Here is a 16,876-nt window from a genome sequence, read left to right on the forward strand (position 1 = left end):
TGGGGGGCATAACCAGTGTGGACAGTTTGTCGGTGAGTTTGTAGGGCAGGGGTGGACAAACCTTTTGACTCGCGGGCCATACTAGGTTCTAAAATTTGACAGAGGGGCCGGGCCGGGAGCAGAAGGATGGAGTGTTTGTGTGAACTAATATAAATGACATATAAAAGCCATTACATAAAAGGGTTTGGCCTTTAACAGGTAGCAAAGCATGAATATGCAAGGCTTATTATACAAATTATTCTCCAAATGCATTTTTTTCATAACACAGTAGAGAAATAAATCTTCACTTTCAGTGGGAACAGTGTTGTTGGTCTCCCTTTTTAGCCAGTGCATCAAAATCTGGAGTTAGTTTTGTTGTGGCTACTCTCAGGATTGATCTGAGGTCTTGGTCAGTTAACATGGATCTGTGACTGGCTTTGTTGATGTTCATGACACTGAACATCTGCTCACACACACACACAGGTCGAACCAAACAATGCCATCATTTTCTGTGCTGTCCTCTGGAGGTTTGGAAACGTGGCTTCGTTGATTGAAGCATAAAAGTCATTCAGTTTAAGAGAGTTTAACTTCTCCTTTAAAACAAAGTCAGACTGAAGATCGATTACTTCCAATTGCAGCTCCTGTGTTCAGGGTCTTGTGACAGGGGACAGGACACCAGCTGAAGTAACTTGTCAATTTTTTTTAATAATCAGAAAACCGACAGCAGAATTCTTTGTGCAGGTCGTCCAGTGATTTGCTGTATTTCCATGGCTAGTGTAGGAAAATGGTCGAAAGATTTGTTTGAAATATGTCTGGAGAATAAAGTCAGCTTGGATTTCAAGGCTCTCACATTTGTGTACATGTCGTGCACAGACTGTAGCTTCACGTTCAGCTCATTCATGTGTGAAAAAATGTCCACAGCAAATGCAAAGTCACAAAGCCAGTTCTAGTCGCTCAGCTCAGGAAATTCGCTGGATTTCCCCATTAACCCCAAAAAATGCGCCAATATCCTCTTTGAACTCTAACACTCACTGAAACACTTTGCCCAAACTTAACCAGCGGACACAAGAGTGGTAAATTAAGTCCTGGCGATCTGCATCGGTTTCCTCCAGGAACGTAATGAACTGACGGTGCTGAAGTCCCCTTGCTCGTATAAAGTTAACAAGTCTTACGACTGGGTTCACGACACGATTAAGCTACAATACAGACTTACACAGAGATTCCTGATGAATGATGCGGTGAAAGAAAATAACATCCTGGTCAGGGTTTTCCTCTTTCACTTTATCCTGGATTCTTTTCAGCAGCCCGACGTTTTTTCGTTTAATGGGAGCCATGTTACGGCTCTCAAGGTGGTGCAGTTACATGCAGATGTGTTACTGCTCTGTTTTTATAGCTAAAGCTAGTGAGCTATGGCAGAGAAATCCTGAAATCTGTAAGTAGACAGGCAGTGCACATTGTGTTTTGGAAGAGTGGCTTTGGAGAGAAGTCAGAATGAAAGGCTGGGATTTCTTTGGTTGGCTACTTTCAAAATCAAGCTTCCCTTAGCTGGTTTTTCCAGGAAATGTTTCCTGAGGAACAGCTTCAGTTCAGGCAGAGCTTGCTGGTGTTTTGCTTTGTGTTCACAAATATGGATTGTACCATTCTTGATCACTGCTCATACTGTCAATAATATACACATTACTGCCTGTGAGTGAAAAGGCTCTCATTTTTTAGTAAGTGAGAAAAGCTTTGTTTAATTTTGAGTACTATGAACAGCAAGTTAAAATTGATATCATAGGGCTTTTTCATTACCACAATCAAATGCGAATTAGTAAACAGAACAGTATTCCTCTTTAATAATGACTTGTCAAAACTCATTATGCAGAGCTTGTCATTATCTCACCTTTTCAGGCCTCTTGTACACAGCTGGCCACTGAGAATTGTCATCAAAGTAGAGCAATATGTTCTGACAGCAGCGAGACTGCAGAGAGGAAAGACGGGGAGAGAGAGGGAAAGAAAAAAGATTACGAGAAAGGCGGGGATGCATAGATCAGGAAGGAGCCAAGGAGATAGCTTGAGATTTACAGTATATGGCAAAACTATTTTCAAAGTCTGCAGGCAAAAACTGTAAAGCATGACATGTGTAAAAGAAGACAGAATAACAACAAAACAGATGCACTGAAAGAGAGCAGAGGAGGAGGGCACAGAAAAAGAGGATGGGACGGATACAGCAGGAAGAGCCTTAGGAACAGTTTTAGATGAAGTAAGAGGAAGAAGAGAAAGGAAGAGACAACTAGTTGAGAGGAAGGAAGTTAAGTAAATAAAAATTTTTTTGTAATGTCAGAGAAGAAGTGTGGGCAAGCTGTGCCAATGTGGAAAATGATATCAAAATAATAAATGGAAAACAAATAGGTTACATGAGGCAGACACATGCAATCACATCATACCTTTGGATAGCGAAACCGGAAGTCCAGATGTCCAAAGTCGGTGAGAAAGCAGAAGCGAGTGAGGAAAACCCAGTCCTGTAGTAAAAACAAATAAAGAATTAAAATGGATGAAGCAATAATGTAAAAACAAGTTTACAGCTGGGCTTTTACTTCATACAGTGGCAGTACTTTGAGGTCATGTGCTGACATATTACAGATTGGCAGATACAGTGCTTTACTATGTTAGCCATCTTAGATTAGCATGCTGTTACCTGCTAATTAGCTCTAAACACAAAGTACAGCTTAGGCTGATGAGGAAGATTTTTTTTTGAAGATAACATTATTTGGTTATTAAAGTATCAGATAAATTAAAATTTTAAGATATTTTAAACTTCTCTGTGGTGTTAGTCTTAATTTTGCACTTAACGGTTAATTTTAAGTTAGATGTTTCATAAAAATAAAGACTGAATTAAAAGTCAGCCACCATCCATAATCCTGGGGCTAACCCACACTTTCCAACCAGTGTTTCCATGATAATAAGAAACAACTGCTGACCAGTAGCACCAAGAGCTAATTGTGAGCATATAGCTCATAATGTCTGGTTTGTTAGCAATGTTTCACTGCAAGCAATGAAAAATAAAAGAGCTTTTAGAGAACATAGAAACCTGTTGGAAATGTAGAGCTGTGAGGCTGTTGTCAGTTGATTTTGTTTACCCAAGGAAACCATCCTGACTGGCTAACAATTTAGCAGAAGCACTGCTACAGTGCATTAAGAAGCTACAGCATCTCAGCTCTGCTACAAGTAAAATGTCCTTGTAGCTTGGAGATTCTGCCAGAAGGGAAACATTTTCTAATGGAGTGAAAAGAATTTAGTGGTTTGATGTGGTTGCTCAGTCAGACACAGTTTAAAAAAGAGAGAATTACTCCTATTTAAAGTAGTCAAGAACTAAACTGACCAGTGCAAGAGATGAATTTAGGCATTTTTCTAAAGGCTGACTATTAGATCAAAGCTCTATTCCAAGTCTGCCTTTGTGAAACCAGTCTAAAGGAATAAGTTATAAGTGATAAGTTAAGGAATGACTACAAAAATTATTATAAGAACAATGTATGTACCAAATTTTGTGACAATCCATTTGGTGGTTGTTGAGACATTTCACTGAAAACCACCAATGCTCGTCTCAAGGTAGTGTTAGAACAAAAGCCATGCAATATTGTCTGAATATCTGTCCAAACATTTGTGGAAATCCATCTATTAGATGTTGATACGTACAGTATATTACAAAGGATAAATAAAAACCTATCAGTCATTATAATTAATTCTCGGTACCAAAATGTAACAAGATGATATATTTCAGTCTGGATCATCCAGGCCAAGTGAAGTACCAACAGAACAGACCAATAGACACAAAGACAGGTTGTGGGGAAGCATACAGAAATAAAAGCTGTAGAAAAAGAGGCAAGTGGAGCCACTGGGAGAAGAAAGGAAATAAAAGTTGGAGAAGACATAAACGAGGCAATAAAGAAGACAAAAAAGGGGGAGCTGCAATGGAATGGAAGTGTTTCAGAGAAGTTAAAGAGGAGGAGGAGGAAAAAAGAAGTTTAGGCAGAAGAGATAAAGAAGAAAAGTGGAAAGGAAGGCAGTGCCATGAGGGTATGGTTCTACAGAGGATCAACAGAGAGGGCATTACGAGGCTGCTGAGAACCTTAATAAGTGAGAGGTGGATAAGAAGGAGGAAACTCTCTCTTCTTAATACAATTCAGCCATAAGCCGGGCAGCATGAGACAAAATAATAATGCTGATGGTAGACTTCACTGAGCTTACATCAGGCACTGCAGCGGCATCGGCATGGTGGAGCATCATTGGTGGTCTATATATGTACTGTGTATTTCATACAGCTGTAGGCTGTCACATTCTGTAGATATGGATCAAAGTGCTGAACACAGCACTAACACCACATCGCTTATATGGTGTTTACACACACATTTTCTTTTTCTGGATTACTGCCCAGTGTGAGTGGTCCCCATTCAGGCAGCTGGTGTAAATGAGGCATTTCAAACCAAAAGCAGACATAAATCTTTAAAGGTGCATTAACTAAGATTTAATACACGGTCTGCTCAATCAAGTGAAAAGGGGACAGGATGTGGTGTCTCCAAGCTCCATGACCCTCTGCTGCCTACAGCCCTGTTGTTATTCCAGCTTCTCTTCAGTGCATTTTCAAAATATGGTCCATAATTTAGCCTCGCCCTAGCAGTTATAAGAATCGTTTTCACAAACCGCTAGTAGTAATTTCAGCCACAGAGGACCTCATGTCTGCAAGTCCGAAACAGTGCCTGTCAGATGGAAGAGGTTTAGTTCTTTTACACAAAGTGGGACAAAGAAAGAGGAAAAACCAGCACTAACATCTGTTTGGGCTTTGGAGATGGAAAGCGCTGAAGCAGCCAAAGGACTCAAATGTTGATTTATATGTTGCATTCTTCTCTCTGAATGTATTAGCCTCTAAAATGTGGTTGTTTTGGTAACATCAGCATGGTCATAATTTTTTACTTTGTACTAAATTAATATGATCATTTTGGAGTATTTCAAGTTTTGCATAATGTTAGTGCTTTGTGTCACTTGCTTGACAAATTTAGTCCTTAGTCAGCTAACGCAAGCTTCAGACTGGAGGCTGCATTTTGCACAGGTTGTTTCTCAGTCTCTTATCAGAATCAAAATCATCTTTAATGGCCAAGTATGTTTGAACATATAAGGAATTAGACTCCGGTACAGAAGGCCCTCGGTGTTGTAAGTAACAGAGAATAGAAAGTGACAATGAAAAAATGCAAATAAAAAGTAAAAACAATGATAAAGTAGGAATATGTGCATTCCAAATAGAAAAAGAATGCGGCAAAAGAGACAGTATTTCAGAAAATATACATATACACACATTATGGCAGAAGAGCTTTCAGATTGATATGTACGATGGTTATATTTACAATTTACTGCACTGGAGTGATTGCTGTGTCATATAGTCATGGATTAACTGTTTATCAGAGTGATGGCATGGGGGAAGCAATTGTCCTTGTGTCTGGCTGTTTTGGCGTGTAATGCCCTATAGCGCCGTCCAGAGGGGAGTAGTTTAAACAGTTTGCTATGACAGTTTTATATAATCGTTCCTGCAACCTCAGTTGACCCAGAAATCATTCTTGTTGACTGAGGACTTTCTAAGTTGTTTATATCAGTTCTGAGGACCGAGGAGGCTGCAGGGGAAACTACGACTGAGGATACACAAGACCATCCTTTGCAGAAGTTTTTTATGAACAGACATTCCCCTTTATCAGAAATCAGTTGGTGATCGAATGATTCGGATGAAGGATCGGAGTCAAGGACATCTCTTGTCATGTTTCCTTACGTCCTCTCTCCCAACATGCTTTCCTTGCATCTTTACCTCACATCTTACAAGACATGATGGGAGATGTAAAGAGCATTTAGGAGTAGCTTATGATGTCAGTTTTTGAGCCACACTGGACCCTCTAGGGTCTGAAAAGAAATCGGGTAGAGTAGCTTTAACACCACTTTGTCTAAGACAGTAACTTACAGTAAATCAGCAACTTAGTGCCTAGTTATCAAAATGACAAGTGCAAGACAGGTGTGTGAATGAGTAACTAGGTTAGAGCTGGGCGACATTGTAACATCAAATATCACAATATTTTGGCTTACTACTAGGACTGGATATCATTTGAAATGTTTCTACACAGATGCCTATATAATACACATTTAAGTGCCCACAACAAAACAATGGTTTTATATTTTAAAGAAATATATTGCTTTTTTATGCAATAAAATAAAAACCTCTAAAAATATATCAGTGTTTAATGTTTATTTTATACTTTACTTATGTTAATCATTTTCTGGTTGGGAAATGTGCATCATCACCATGGATGTGATTCAGTGTCAACTTGTACTGAGGTACAAACAAACCCATCTAAAAACTATTCTGATAATTGCTCAGAAATGTGATAATACTGGTTATGATGACAAAGCATTACTTATCATTTCACAGAACAGTCAGCTGAATCATTCAATGCAGCTTTTAGGAGCAGGAAAACACAATGACAGTATATAAATAACAAAATCACAGAGACAGTGACTATTAGAATATTATATTGCTGCATCACCAAATTTTAATTCAGGTAATGCTTCCCATAGAATGATTTGTGCTTTTCCAGTGTTAAACCAAACAAATCCTAAGCATGACCACAACTTCAAACACAGTGTTTCAACTTGTTCAAACACACAAACAAGAATCTGTTACACATTTCGGCGTCTCTGAGGACAGCAGTACGGCTCTCCATTCTTTTTAAAACTGGCCACGGGGTTGGTTGTTATAACCTCTTGCTCACCGTCAAACCAACGAAACTCCCCATACACCATTATTTTGTAATTACCTCTGCCCTTTGCTCGCTCTACATAAATAAGCACAGTAATTTCTACGCTGAGAAATAAAGTGCAACCAGAGCAGTGTAGCATGGCCTGCACTGCTGCCTTCATATATCACAGCAAACAAAACCGCAGCCATATTTCAGTCGCTGCCAGCAAGCTTCAGCCCCTGGAGCCTCTGGGCTATAATTTATGGCAAACTCCAAAAGTTACTGAAGCCTGAGACCAACTCCTGACTATGTTTACCTTCCCGGGTAACGCGTAAGGCTGTAACCATGACAGCAGGGGCAGGAGAGAGAAGCTCTGACCCAGACATGAATCCCTGGAGAGAGGAGAGAGTGGTGGTTTCATTTAACTCACCAAGGGCTAGGACTGTAAAAGGCACCACTGTTGAATAAACACACACACAGAGTCAGACACTCTCACAACATGATATTACACACACAAGCCAACCAAACGTCAGCACCCACCCCTTCCCATTATTGTCATAGCAACCACAGCATGCCTTAGTTTGCAGCTGCCATAGAAACATCAAAAGGCCAAGTTGTTCATTCACAGCAGTCACACTTTTATTTTGTATCTCATGTGATCATTCTTCACAGAACCCACTCAATAACACAGCAGAAGTGTGTGGCTCCAACTCAACAATGATGTTCAAAGCAAATAGACTTCTTTGCTATATGAGCCAATTCTTTGTCAAAGAATTGTCGAGAAGGTCAAATTGACTTTCTCTCTCTCTCTCTCTCTCTCTCTCTCTCTCTCTCTCTCACACACACACACAAAATCATGTCTTAATATAAATGTGAGAACATTCAGAGCATTCCCTAAAGCCTTAGGCTAAACTTAAAGAGCCCATGGCATGCTTTTCTGGATTTTCTCACTTATCTACAATGTACAATGAATTATCATCTTAAACGTGACTGAAAGCTCAAAACACAATGAGCATCTATGTTGTTCTGTTTATACAAGTCTCACAAACTCTCGCTGGCTAGACTTTTTTTTTTTTTTTTTTTTTTTTTTTAAATTTTTGCAGTTTTTTAGCTGCCATGACATATAGGGGATAGATCTACCTCTAATGTATTCTGCTTGGTGTCAGTGAAGCACCCTGGGGTGGTGAATGATCAGCTCATCAACACTGGAGAATAGTACCTGTTTGTTTTAATGGCTTGAGGCCAATATGTCTGCCGCATGTGAAGTGTTGCAGGTTGGCGAGAGGATTTTAATGATCCATGTTGTTATTGTCAGTGCAAGGCTACCAAAATAATTACAGACTATTTGGAGTTATGATGTGTGCAAAGCTAATCTAGAGGTACCCAAGATTATATATTAAATGGCTGGAAATGAGCATGCCATGGGCTCTTTAACTAGCCATACAGCACAGTGATTAAACAGAATCAGGTGGACTCGTCCCAACATCGTACACGCCTACAACACACCCTTCTGCAACCCCTCGCCCCCCAGACCAATGCAGCTCCTTGCACACAGACAGGGAATTGCATTTTTGCCAGATCACTGTGAATGTATGGTAACACATGAGAAGTAAGCCAATATGAGAGTGGAAGTACACTCATGGTCAAAGTCATGTGGACAGCTAAACAAAGCATGGGCATACAAACATTACCACCTATATATGGTTGTTGAAACTTTCATGGTTGCTATAACAGTATCCACTCTTCTAGGAAGGGTTTTTACAAGGTTTTAGAACCTGGCTGCAGGGATTTGCTTCTTTTCAGCCTCAGGAGCATTAGTGAGGTCAGGCACTGATGTCAGGCGATAAGGCCTGGCTCACAGTTGGTGGTTCATTTCATCCCAAAGGGTGTTTGATAGGGTTGAGGTCAAGGCTCTGCGCAAGCCAGTCAAGTGTTTTCTCAAAAACATCAGAAAGCCACTTCCTTATGGACCTGGCTTAGTGTGCTGGGCACTGTCACATTGAAACAGGAAAGGATCTTTGTCTAGCTGTTGCCACAAAGTAGTATGCACAGTAATAGTGTATGTTGAATACTAGCTCTAAAAAAAAGCATGTCTTGGTTAGTCAATTAATTGTTTTGCCTATAATGCCAGAATAAAAGGCCTGCTTTAATGTACCATAGCCCAGGGTGATGCATTATCATGGCTTGTTTTAGACAACATTTCTTCCTAAACCCAGATATATACAGTTTGTTAGAAAGCATCAAATCTGTACATTTGAAAAGCTGAAACAATATGTTTAGCTAATTTGCTTGTAAAATGACAATTAATTATCAAAATAGTTGCCTTTCAGTCAAATGACTAAATCGATCCAACTAATTGTTTCAGCTCTAATTAAAATAATCACTAGTTGCAGCCCTACAGAATTAAACAAGTCTGCACAGCAGGACATTAGATGCCAGCGACACATTTAGACAACATCAACAAGCCTGTGTGGCGTTTGATAGCACAATACACAGCCTGTGTCAAGCTATTCCACGGACGTCAGCAACAAAACCAGGCCGCTGCTAGTGTGTTTGTGTTTGTTTGTCAGTGGGAGCTGAAAAGAGACTGAGCCCTGGAGAACAGCAACAGCGGATGAGGTGTCTACCTTAATCCCTTTTAGTCTTAGTTCCCTGTGGCCACTGCATTGTGATGCAGTCACTCAGCCACCTCCCAGTGTGTGTGTGGTGCTTGCGCACGTGCATCTGTGTGTATAAATACTACATTAATCAAGTGCCATGCCTTGATGCAGCATCCAGTCACTTCAGCATCTCACAGTCTCATTTTCTGTCTGTCTTTGCTTTCTTTCTCCCTCACAGTTTCTTTCCTTTCATCTCTGTGGCTTTCTGTCTTTTTCCCTGTACTTTCCAGATCCCTGTTTGCATGCTAAGCCTCATTAACAATTAATTACCAATCAGCTAGTCAAGTCACCCTTGGACCGCTGGGCTTCTCAATGATTCATTAGGTAGGGTTACACAATGCTGGGAAGCATAAACAGACTCGCACCGACACAGCTTTGTCCTTCTTTGTCTCACCGGGTGATTAACAACAGCACACACACACCTTGTAGACATTCAGACACACATGTCCAATGTACTGCAAAAAGACAAGCATATGAATACATGAAAACACTCCCCCCACATGCACATACCTGCACTTACTTACATGGTTAATGTATCTAGTCGCAAAGTCCTCATTAAAAACAAATCAAGTTGGAAAAGCCACACGTGCGCGGTTCTAAAAACGTATTTGTCAACTTGAAGGACTTTTCAGTGACTTTCAAAGTCTTGTTAGGTGAAATTTGAGAATTCAGAACAGACCTGTTTCAAGATAAGACATGACATTAATTAAAATAAGACAGATTCTAGGCCTTTTTACTTCTCAGTCCTATTAAGCCTAGAAATCCTGGTGAAATCCTTCATTTTACGAGTGCTGCTTTATCAGCCCCAACATCCATCACAGTGTTTTTCCTCAGGATGTGTGGGGTACTGAACAGAGAAAGGCCCAGAGAGCTGAGGCATACTGATGAATACGGGTGCTGGCTTTTTAAATTAGAAAAAAAGAACTTTCAAGGGCATTTGTTCATATTCATTAATTTTCAAAAGACAAAAGCGTAAAGGCTTTCTTTTCTAATCCACGAATGTTCATTAACTGAGGAAACCAAATACACTTGTCTATTGCTACGTTTTACATGAGAATGCAGAAAACTAAAGTCGAGTGAGTAAAAGCTTTTAATGCCACAATCGCTACATGAACAAGTGAGTTATTCAAATTGAAATAGCTGCTAGTTATATACGTAGAAGTGCCCCAATAAGCTGGCAACAGTTGCTTTCATTAGCTATAATGACAACTGATGCTAACAAATTTACTTAAATAAAACTTATAAAGACTTTGAGCAAGCATTAAAAATAAAGCTCTCTGCTCTCCGTAGGCTGAACTTTCAGCCAAGTTGACTTTTCTTACTGGCTGGTTTGAAAATTCTGCCGGATGCCCTCAATCACAGTTTGCAACCACGGCTGCATTTTCTCCCCCAAATCATTCAGTTCTGTTGGAAACTCACGTTTGATATCTGTTACAGCCAGTGTGCGCTGTCAAAATGTACCTGAGCAACACTTCAGCTCAAGCTAAGGTCAGATGAGCTCTTTGCTTTAAAATGTTCAGCATCAGTCTGCTACACACTCACCGACACAGGGGACACATCGTGAAGCAGAGTGTGGATTTACTATCGCGCCCTGGAGTCCTCTGCAGTTGGCTGTTAAAAGAGGGGGAAGTTTTTATTTTTCTCCCCGCCCACATTTTCCCATCTGATTTCAAATCGCTGACCTTCTTCTGACCTTAAAGCCACAATACTGCTGGAACATTTTAACAGTGCCTCCAGACACGATGAGCCACTTAGGAATACCTGGACCAGCCCAAATAAAAACAGTTGACCAGTTTGCTGCACCAGAGCGTTTGGATAACGTGACTTGTGTTTCTCTGTATTTCTCCACAAATTCCACAGCTTCACAGTTCATCCCTCCCAGTGTGGTAAATTACATTTGTCAATTTACAGCTCTGCTTTCACCTCTACAGATACAGCATCTTGGGAGTGAAGTGGAGAGTCTTTGTGTGTAAGTGCTGGAGTTCATTCTGCATGTGTGTAAATCTGAGAGAGAAGAGCAGTGTGCCGTGGAATAAGTGGGTGACCTTGGAGCAGGAAGGTACAAACAAGTCTGATGATGTGTTAAACAACACACACAAACACACCATCACTATGCCAAGCCATGTGTTGCCTGATGTTGTTCAAAGTGCTCAGCTGTTTTGCTTAGGTTGTCAAATGGCCTCTGACAGCTGTAGTGGCACAAGAGGAAGAGGAGCGAACCGACCACAAGGTTCAAGAAAAAATACAAATTAAACATTCCACTTCTTCAGTCAAATTTGTTTAACAATGCAGCAAAGCTTAAATTACTTGATTTTTTTTGATCAACATTAAATGTATTAGCATTTCTTGACAATTGATCAATCATTTAAGCAATGTTTAAACAAAAAGGCATGAACACCAACCTCTCTGACAAATGCCTGCTGGTTTTGTTTGCATTTCAGGATGGTAAACTGATTACCTTTGTATTTTGATTGGACAAAACAAGCAATTCAGTAAAATCATGAAACACTGATGACACTGTAATTTTACAAATCAAATGATTAACTGGTTAAACAAGAAAACAAAAAATCAAAGTAAGTGGTCATCAAAATAGTAATTAGTTGTAGCCCTGCTGTGAAATGTGGGATTTACCTGTTTATGTGAAGCCTCTTTATTTACAGCCTTACGTAAGACAGGCTGCCTTACTCTAGTCTTATTTACTGCAGAGGACCACAATAGTAGATGCTCTTCTAGTCAAACAGGAGTGTGTCACACACTCACATACACACACACACACACTAACACTTGGAAGTTGCCCAGTACAATGTATTGCTGGCCAGTGAGCATATCCACTGGAGCAGGTGCAGATTCAGTGCTGTGTTCAAGGGCATCTCCAACAGCTGTGATGGATGGATGAGTGCCTCTGGTTCAATTTATCCATTTTGATCCCCATTGTCATCCTGAAGATGCAAACTGGTGACTTCAATCTCTCAGTTCTAAATTTATTGTAGCCTGAGTTCAGGGAATGTCAGCATGGTAAATCAGCAAGCTAGAACAGGTAGTCCCTGATCATGCATTCAATAATGCAGTTTCAGTGTAGCAATTCTTTTTATACTCACTTCCATGCATTACTTACAAACACATAAAATTTAGAAAAGTTAAAGGATTAAAATCGTGCCTGTGTAGCCACGCCACAACACTGGTCCTCATGTTACTTCTTAGTCAGAATGGTGGTCTCTGGGTCACAATTAGTTGAAAACCCCTTCTGTTAAAGAAAGGAGATAAAATGGTTCTTGGTGGCAACGTATTTAAACAAAATAGTCCCCTGCTGTTGGTCAGCGAGCAGCTCCAAGTGGAAATGAGACTGATCGGTCAGCGGACTGAAAAATCAACTGTTTTATCATCTGTTTATCAAGTAAAAAAGGCCAAACATTTGATGATTCTTGCTTTTCAAATATGAATATTTGCTGCTTTTATGACGTACATCATTGTAAAACTGAATTGTCTGATGAAGCAACTAATTTGCATACCTTGCCTCTGGCTCTAAGAAACTGTTTTGTATTTATGTATTGTTTCTTATGTTTCTATGACCAATATGGACTGTTTGGTAAACAATTTTCCTTACCCCTGGTTAGAAACGCATACCTGACCTTGCAGGAACAATGTGCCTTCTGCTGTTTCAGAAAAATAAACACTTTGAATTCCAAAGCAGAAATTTCAACAGAATTGTCCAAATTTTCTAACAGCCCTAAATAATCTAAGCTAAGGCTTATCTGACAGTGTTGTTACTGTGTCTGCATAGTGGCCTGTATTGTTGAACTCACAACAAAATGGTAGACAGTCCTACTGTACTACCCATGCATGTCAAACTTGATCTACCAACTCGTGAGAATACAGAACGCAGATGTGGAACAGCAGGTGGTCGCATCCTGAATTACAAACCACCAGAGCTCCAGTATCTGTCGGGCTGCACAGTTAACACAGTTTTAACTCCCAGATCTTGTCGGGGCAGCTACTATATGATGTCGATGCTGATCTATTTAAAAACAGGCTCATAACCCTAAACATGCCCATAACCCTGACCAGGCTGGACTAACCCCAGCGTCTCAATCACCAAAATCCACCGCTGCGCGCCTGAAGCCATATGACGCACACCTGTAACGGGTCCTCTAATAATAAACACAAACACCACTGCTAATTTACATTTAAGAATGGCAACAAAATCCTAGAGGACAAGCTGAATGTGGCTTAAAGATGAGTAACCACAACCGGAGGCTCGACTGGTAGCTGTGGGTTGCGGGATGCCGCTTACTGGGGCTACAGTGATGCCAAAGACTAAGGAGTAAAATATACGCCACAGACGATACGCACGCAGATCTAAGGCGCTCATTTGCGAGGCAGAATAGTGGAGACTGTGTGTGACAATAAACAGGCAACTTAACGGTGAACTGGTCGTAGCCTCTTCCACGGAACAGTCCAACACAGAGACACCTGCGTCGAGTCCGTTCCCCACTCCTATCAGTCTGTGGCCATGTCATTGTCGCAAGTGGCAACAAATTAGAGGTAAAGAAAACCCAGCGCTCACCTCCTTAGTGTTGACGATGCCTTTGACGTATTTCCCAAAGACTGAATCCACCCAGAGGACGCCGGACAGCACGGCCAGGAACACGAGTCTCTCCCAGACCCTCACCTCCATCTTTCTCTCTCCCCCGCTGTCACTCGTCTGCTCTCCGGGCTCCCTGAAGCCTGTCTCTGAGCGGAAGCGCGCACGGAGGAACACTGCTCAAGCTGAGGAGAGCGAATTGAGAGAGGAACCGGGCGCGTTCACGCCTGCCCCTTTCTATGCGTGTAGCCCCCTCCAGCAGCTGAGGCTGAGGCTGAGGCTGGATGGTGGAGGGTGGTGCGCGCGCTCTGTTCCGCTCGTGCTTTGAGAATGCGACACGTCCACACATTAAATGCCACTGCTGATTGCGATCACGTTTTCATTAGAGGTCACGAACCTGTAACGAAGTGGCACAGAGACGCCAGGACTCCAGGCTCAAATTAGAACATCAGTAATCATATTAATCAACAGGAAAAGGGTACAATAAACTGTGCTACTGCTGAATTTCTGTAAAAAAATGTTAAACTGTCTGCGTGGAGGAAGTACTCAGATGCTATAATTATGTACAAGTAGTAGACTGTTAGCCTATTGCATTCCTACTTTACCTAAGTAAAAAAACAAAAACACGTGAGCAAAGTGAAATGGCCTTTTCCTGTTTTTACTAATTATACTGTCATATACTTTAATTCATAAGCTTGTTTTGTATGTTAAATCCTGATCTACAAATAGAGCTGTAATTGTAGTAAATATTTGCCTCTCAAATGTACATAAGCATAATGTAGCATCACATGGAAAGTATTTAAAAAGTGTACTGTACAGGTCACTGTGTAGAGAAACCATGACATCACAGAGGGCCCTCTGCATTGTGCATTTCTGGATCTGATCGGACACTTTAAGAAAAGGTTGCCATTTATATTGACCTTTACCCAAGTCCTGAGTGAATCACGATATTGATGAAATTCAATTAAGAGCTTTCACAAATGCAGTAATCATAATCATATAAAAATCTAAGGCTATTAGAAATTCCGAGAACACCCAGAGATAAATTTAATTATACTCTATTTCATATTCTGTGACTTTTAACCTTTATCTGATCAATGCAAAGAAAATGTTAATTCATGAACCTGGACATAACAGCTGCTTCATGAGAGAATATATATTTATTTAGATAAAAATCAGCAAAGAAAAAAACCTGCTTACTTGCAACATATCAGAGAACAGTTTAAACCAGTCAAATCAATCTCATTAACAAACCTGAAAGTAAAATATCTACATGAATCACAGGTTACATATACAGTTTTATTCATGTTTGCACTTGCGGTGTTTTCAACAAAAGGGAGTGTAAAAACAAACTTATGACAACTGTTTCTGTTCAGTGGCTTGTTTTTAAAGGTTAATCATATTCTGCATCAGAACTGCATTTACAGTAGAGTGATTTGTATATAAAGTGCAGACAGACTAGTATGTGTATTTTCAATTATACCAGTTAATAGCAAACCCTAAATGGTAAGGACATCTATTACAGTACAATGGAATGCTCTGCTTTAAACAAACCATAAAGTAAACGATATTTAACAGACTGATCAATGAGTATTTCTCATTAAAAACACTTCTGCGAAATTGCTTTAGGTCAATCAACTGCACTGAGGAATCATGTTAAATTGACTCTAAAACAACAGCTATGGTATGAAATGGTATGCAAGCTATAAAGTCCAACTTTAAAGTGACTCAAACACATTGTCCAAGAAAAAACATCAACACTTCTGATTCGGATTAAGACTGACTAGAGAAATTATGTGACGCCGGAGTGCAACTGCATAGCTTTGCTTTACTATAAATGCTGACCTAATCATTGAGGCATCCAGCTCATGTTTGTAGCAGCACTGAATTTTTCATTGCACTTAACCAAAATCTGCCTGGAGCAAAGGCGCTTCTGATGAGTAAATCTGTAGAGGTAAGCTATACAACCCATTAACTGAACAACTAAAAAAAGCAAAAACACACTGAACTATGACAACTACTTTGTACTCACAAGAACAATTTGTGATTGTAAGGTTGTTCTGTGGATCATTCAGACAGACACTATGAAGCAGGAGCATTAATTAAAACTACTGAATCAAACATTTGAGCTTAAAGTTCCAGGCATCATATAAGCATCTGTGAAACATCGGAGTGGTAGAACTAAAGGTAACACTGACTCACTCTCTGCAAACTCATCTGTCCAAACCACCAGATGGGCGCTCTGCTCCATCAGGCTGCTGCACTAGGGTTCACCAGGCACATGAGTGGTTATCAAGGGTAAGAGGCATATTAAGGTCAATACACAGGAAGTGAACAAAGTTTTCTGTAACATATACAACAATGCTGATGGCCTGTTGAGCCTGCAAGGTTTTATAGGTGATGAGGTTTTTTTTTAGAATTGATTAAAGTCAATTTACTGTATATTACAGACAAAAATGGATGCCAACAAAGGCTTGATCATGTCAAAGAAGTTGCTCTCAACAACAATCAATAATATGAATAATGAAGTGTAAAGTGCCATTCCTGTCTTTATGTAATGAGAACAAGCCCGTGTGCAAGCTCGTGTTCCTCACACCGCACAGCAATTACATGGTCAACGCACACATGCAGACTCCACTTAAAGAGAGACATACAAGCCCAAGATTCAAATACACTTGCAGGGATTGTCAAACCAACAACTAAAAGTACAGAGTGGGCATGAACAGCCACCAGTAAAGCAGGTGCAAACCTAGCGCAGCATGTTCAAGAGGATGTGTGCTACTTTCTTCCTCTTTGCAGCCCTGGTTTTCTTCAACAATCTAAAAATACTGCAGTAAGTACTCAGAGCTGACAGGACAGAGCATGGCCTAATCCTGTAGCATAATTTTGCTACTAAAAAAATC

The 16,876-nt window shown here is 40.3% G+C and overlaps 1 protein-coding gene across 1 annotated transcript in view; it reads right to left on the bottom strand.

The window, feature by feature from the left end:
* tmem145 (transmembrane protein 145) overlaps positions 1-14,260 on the bottom strand; it is a 35,964-nt gene extending 21,704 nt beyond the window's left edge. Inside the window, exons 1-3 of the mRNA XM_020590170.1 lie at positions 13,956-14,260; positions 2,406-2,480; positions 1,862-1,939 (exon numbers count right to left, since the gene is read on the bottom strand). Coding sequence (XP_020445826.1) covers positions 1,862-1,939; positions 2,406-2,480; positions 13,956-14,066 — 264 coding nt within the window. The 5' untranslated portion in view covers positions 14,067-14,260. The remainder of the gene's footprint in view (positions 1-1,861; positions 1,940-2,405; positions 2,481-13,955) is intronic.
* Between the last annotated feature and the right edge of the window lie 2,616 nt (positions 14,261-16,876).

This window comes from Monopterus albus, unplaced genomic scaffold (genome assembly GCF_001952655.1).
Source record: "Monopterus albus unplaced genomic scaffold, M_albus_1.0 scaffold11.1, whole genome shotgun sequence".
NCBI lineage: Eukaryota > Metazoa > Chordata > Actinopteri > Synbranchiformes > Synbranchidae > Monopterus > Monopterus albus.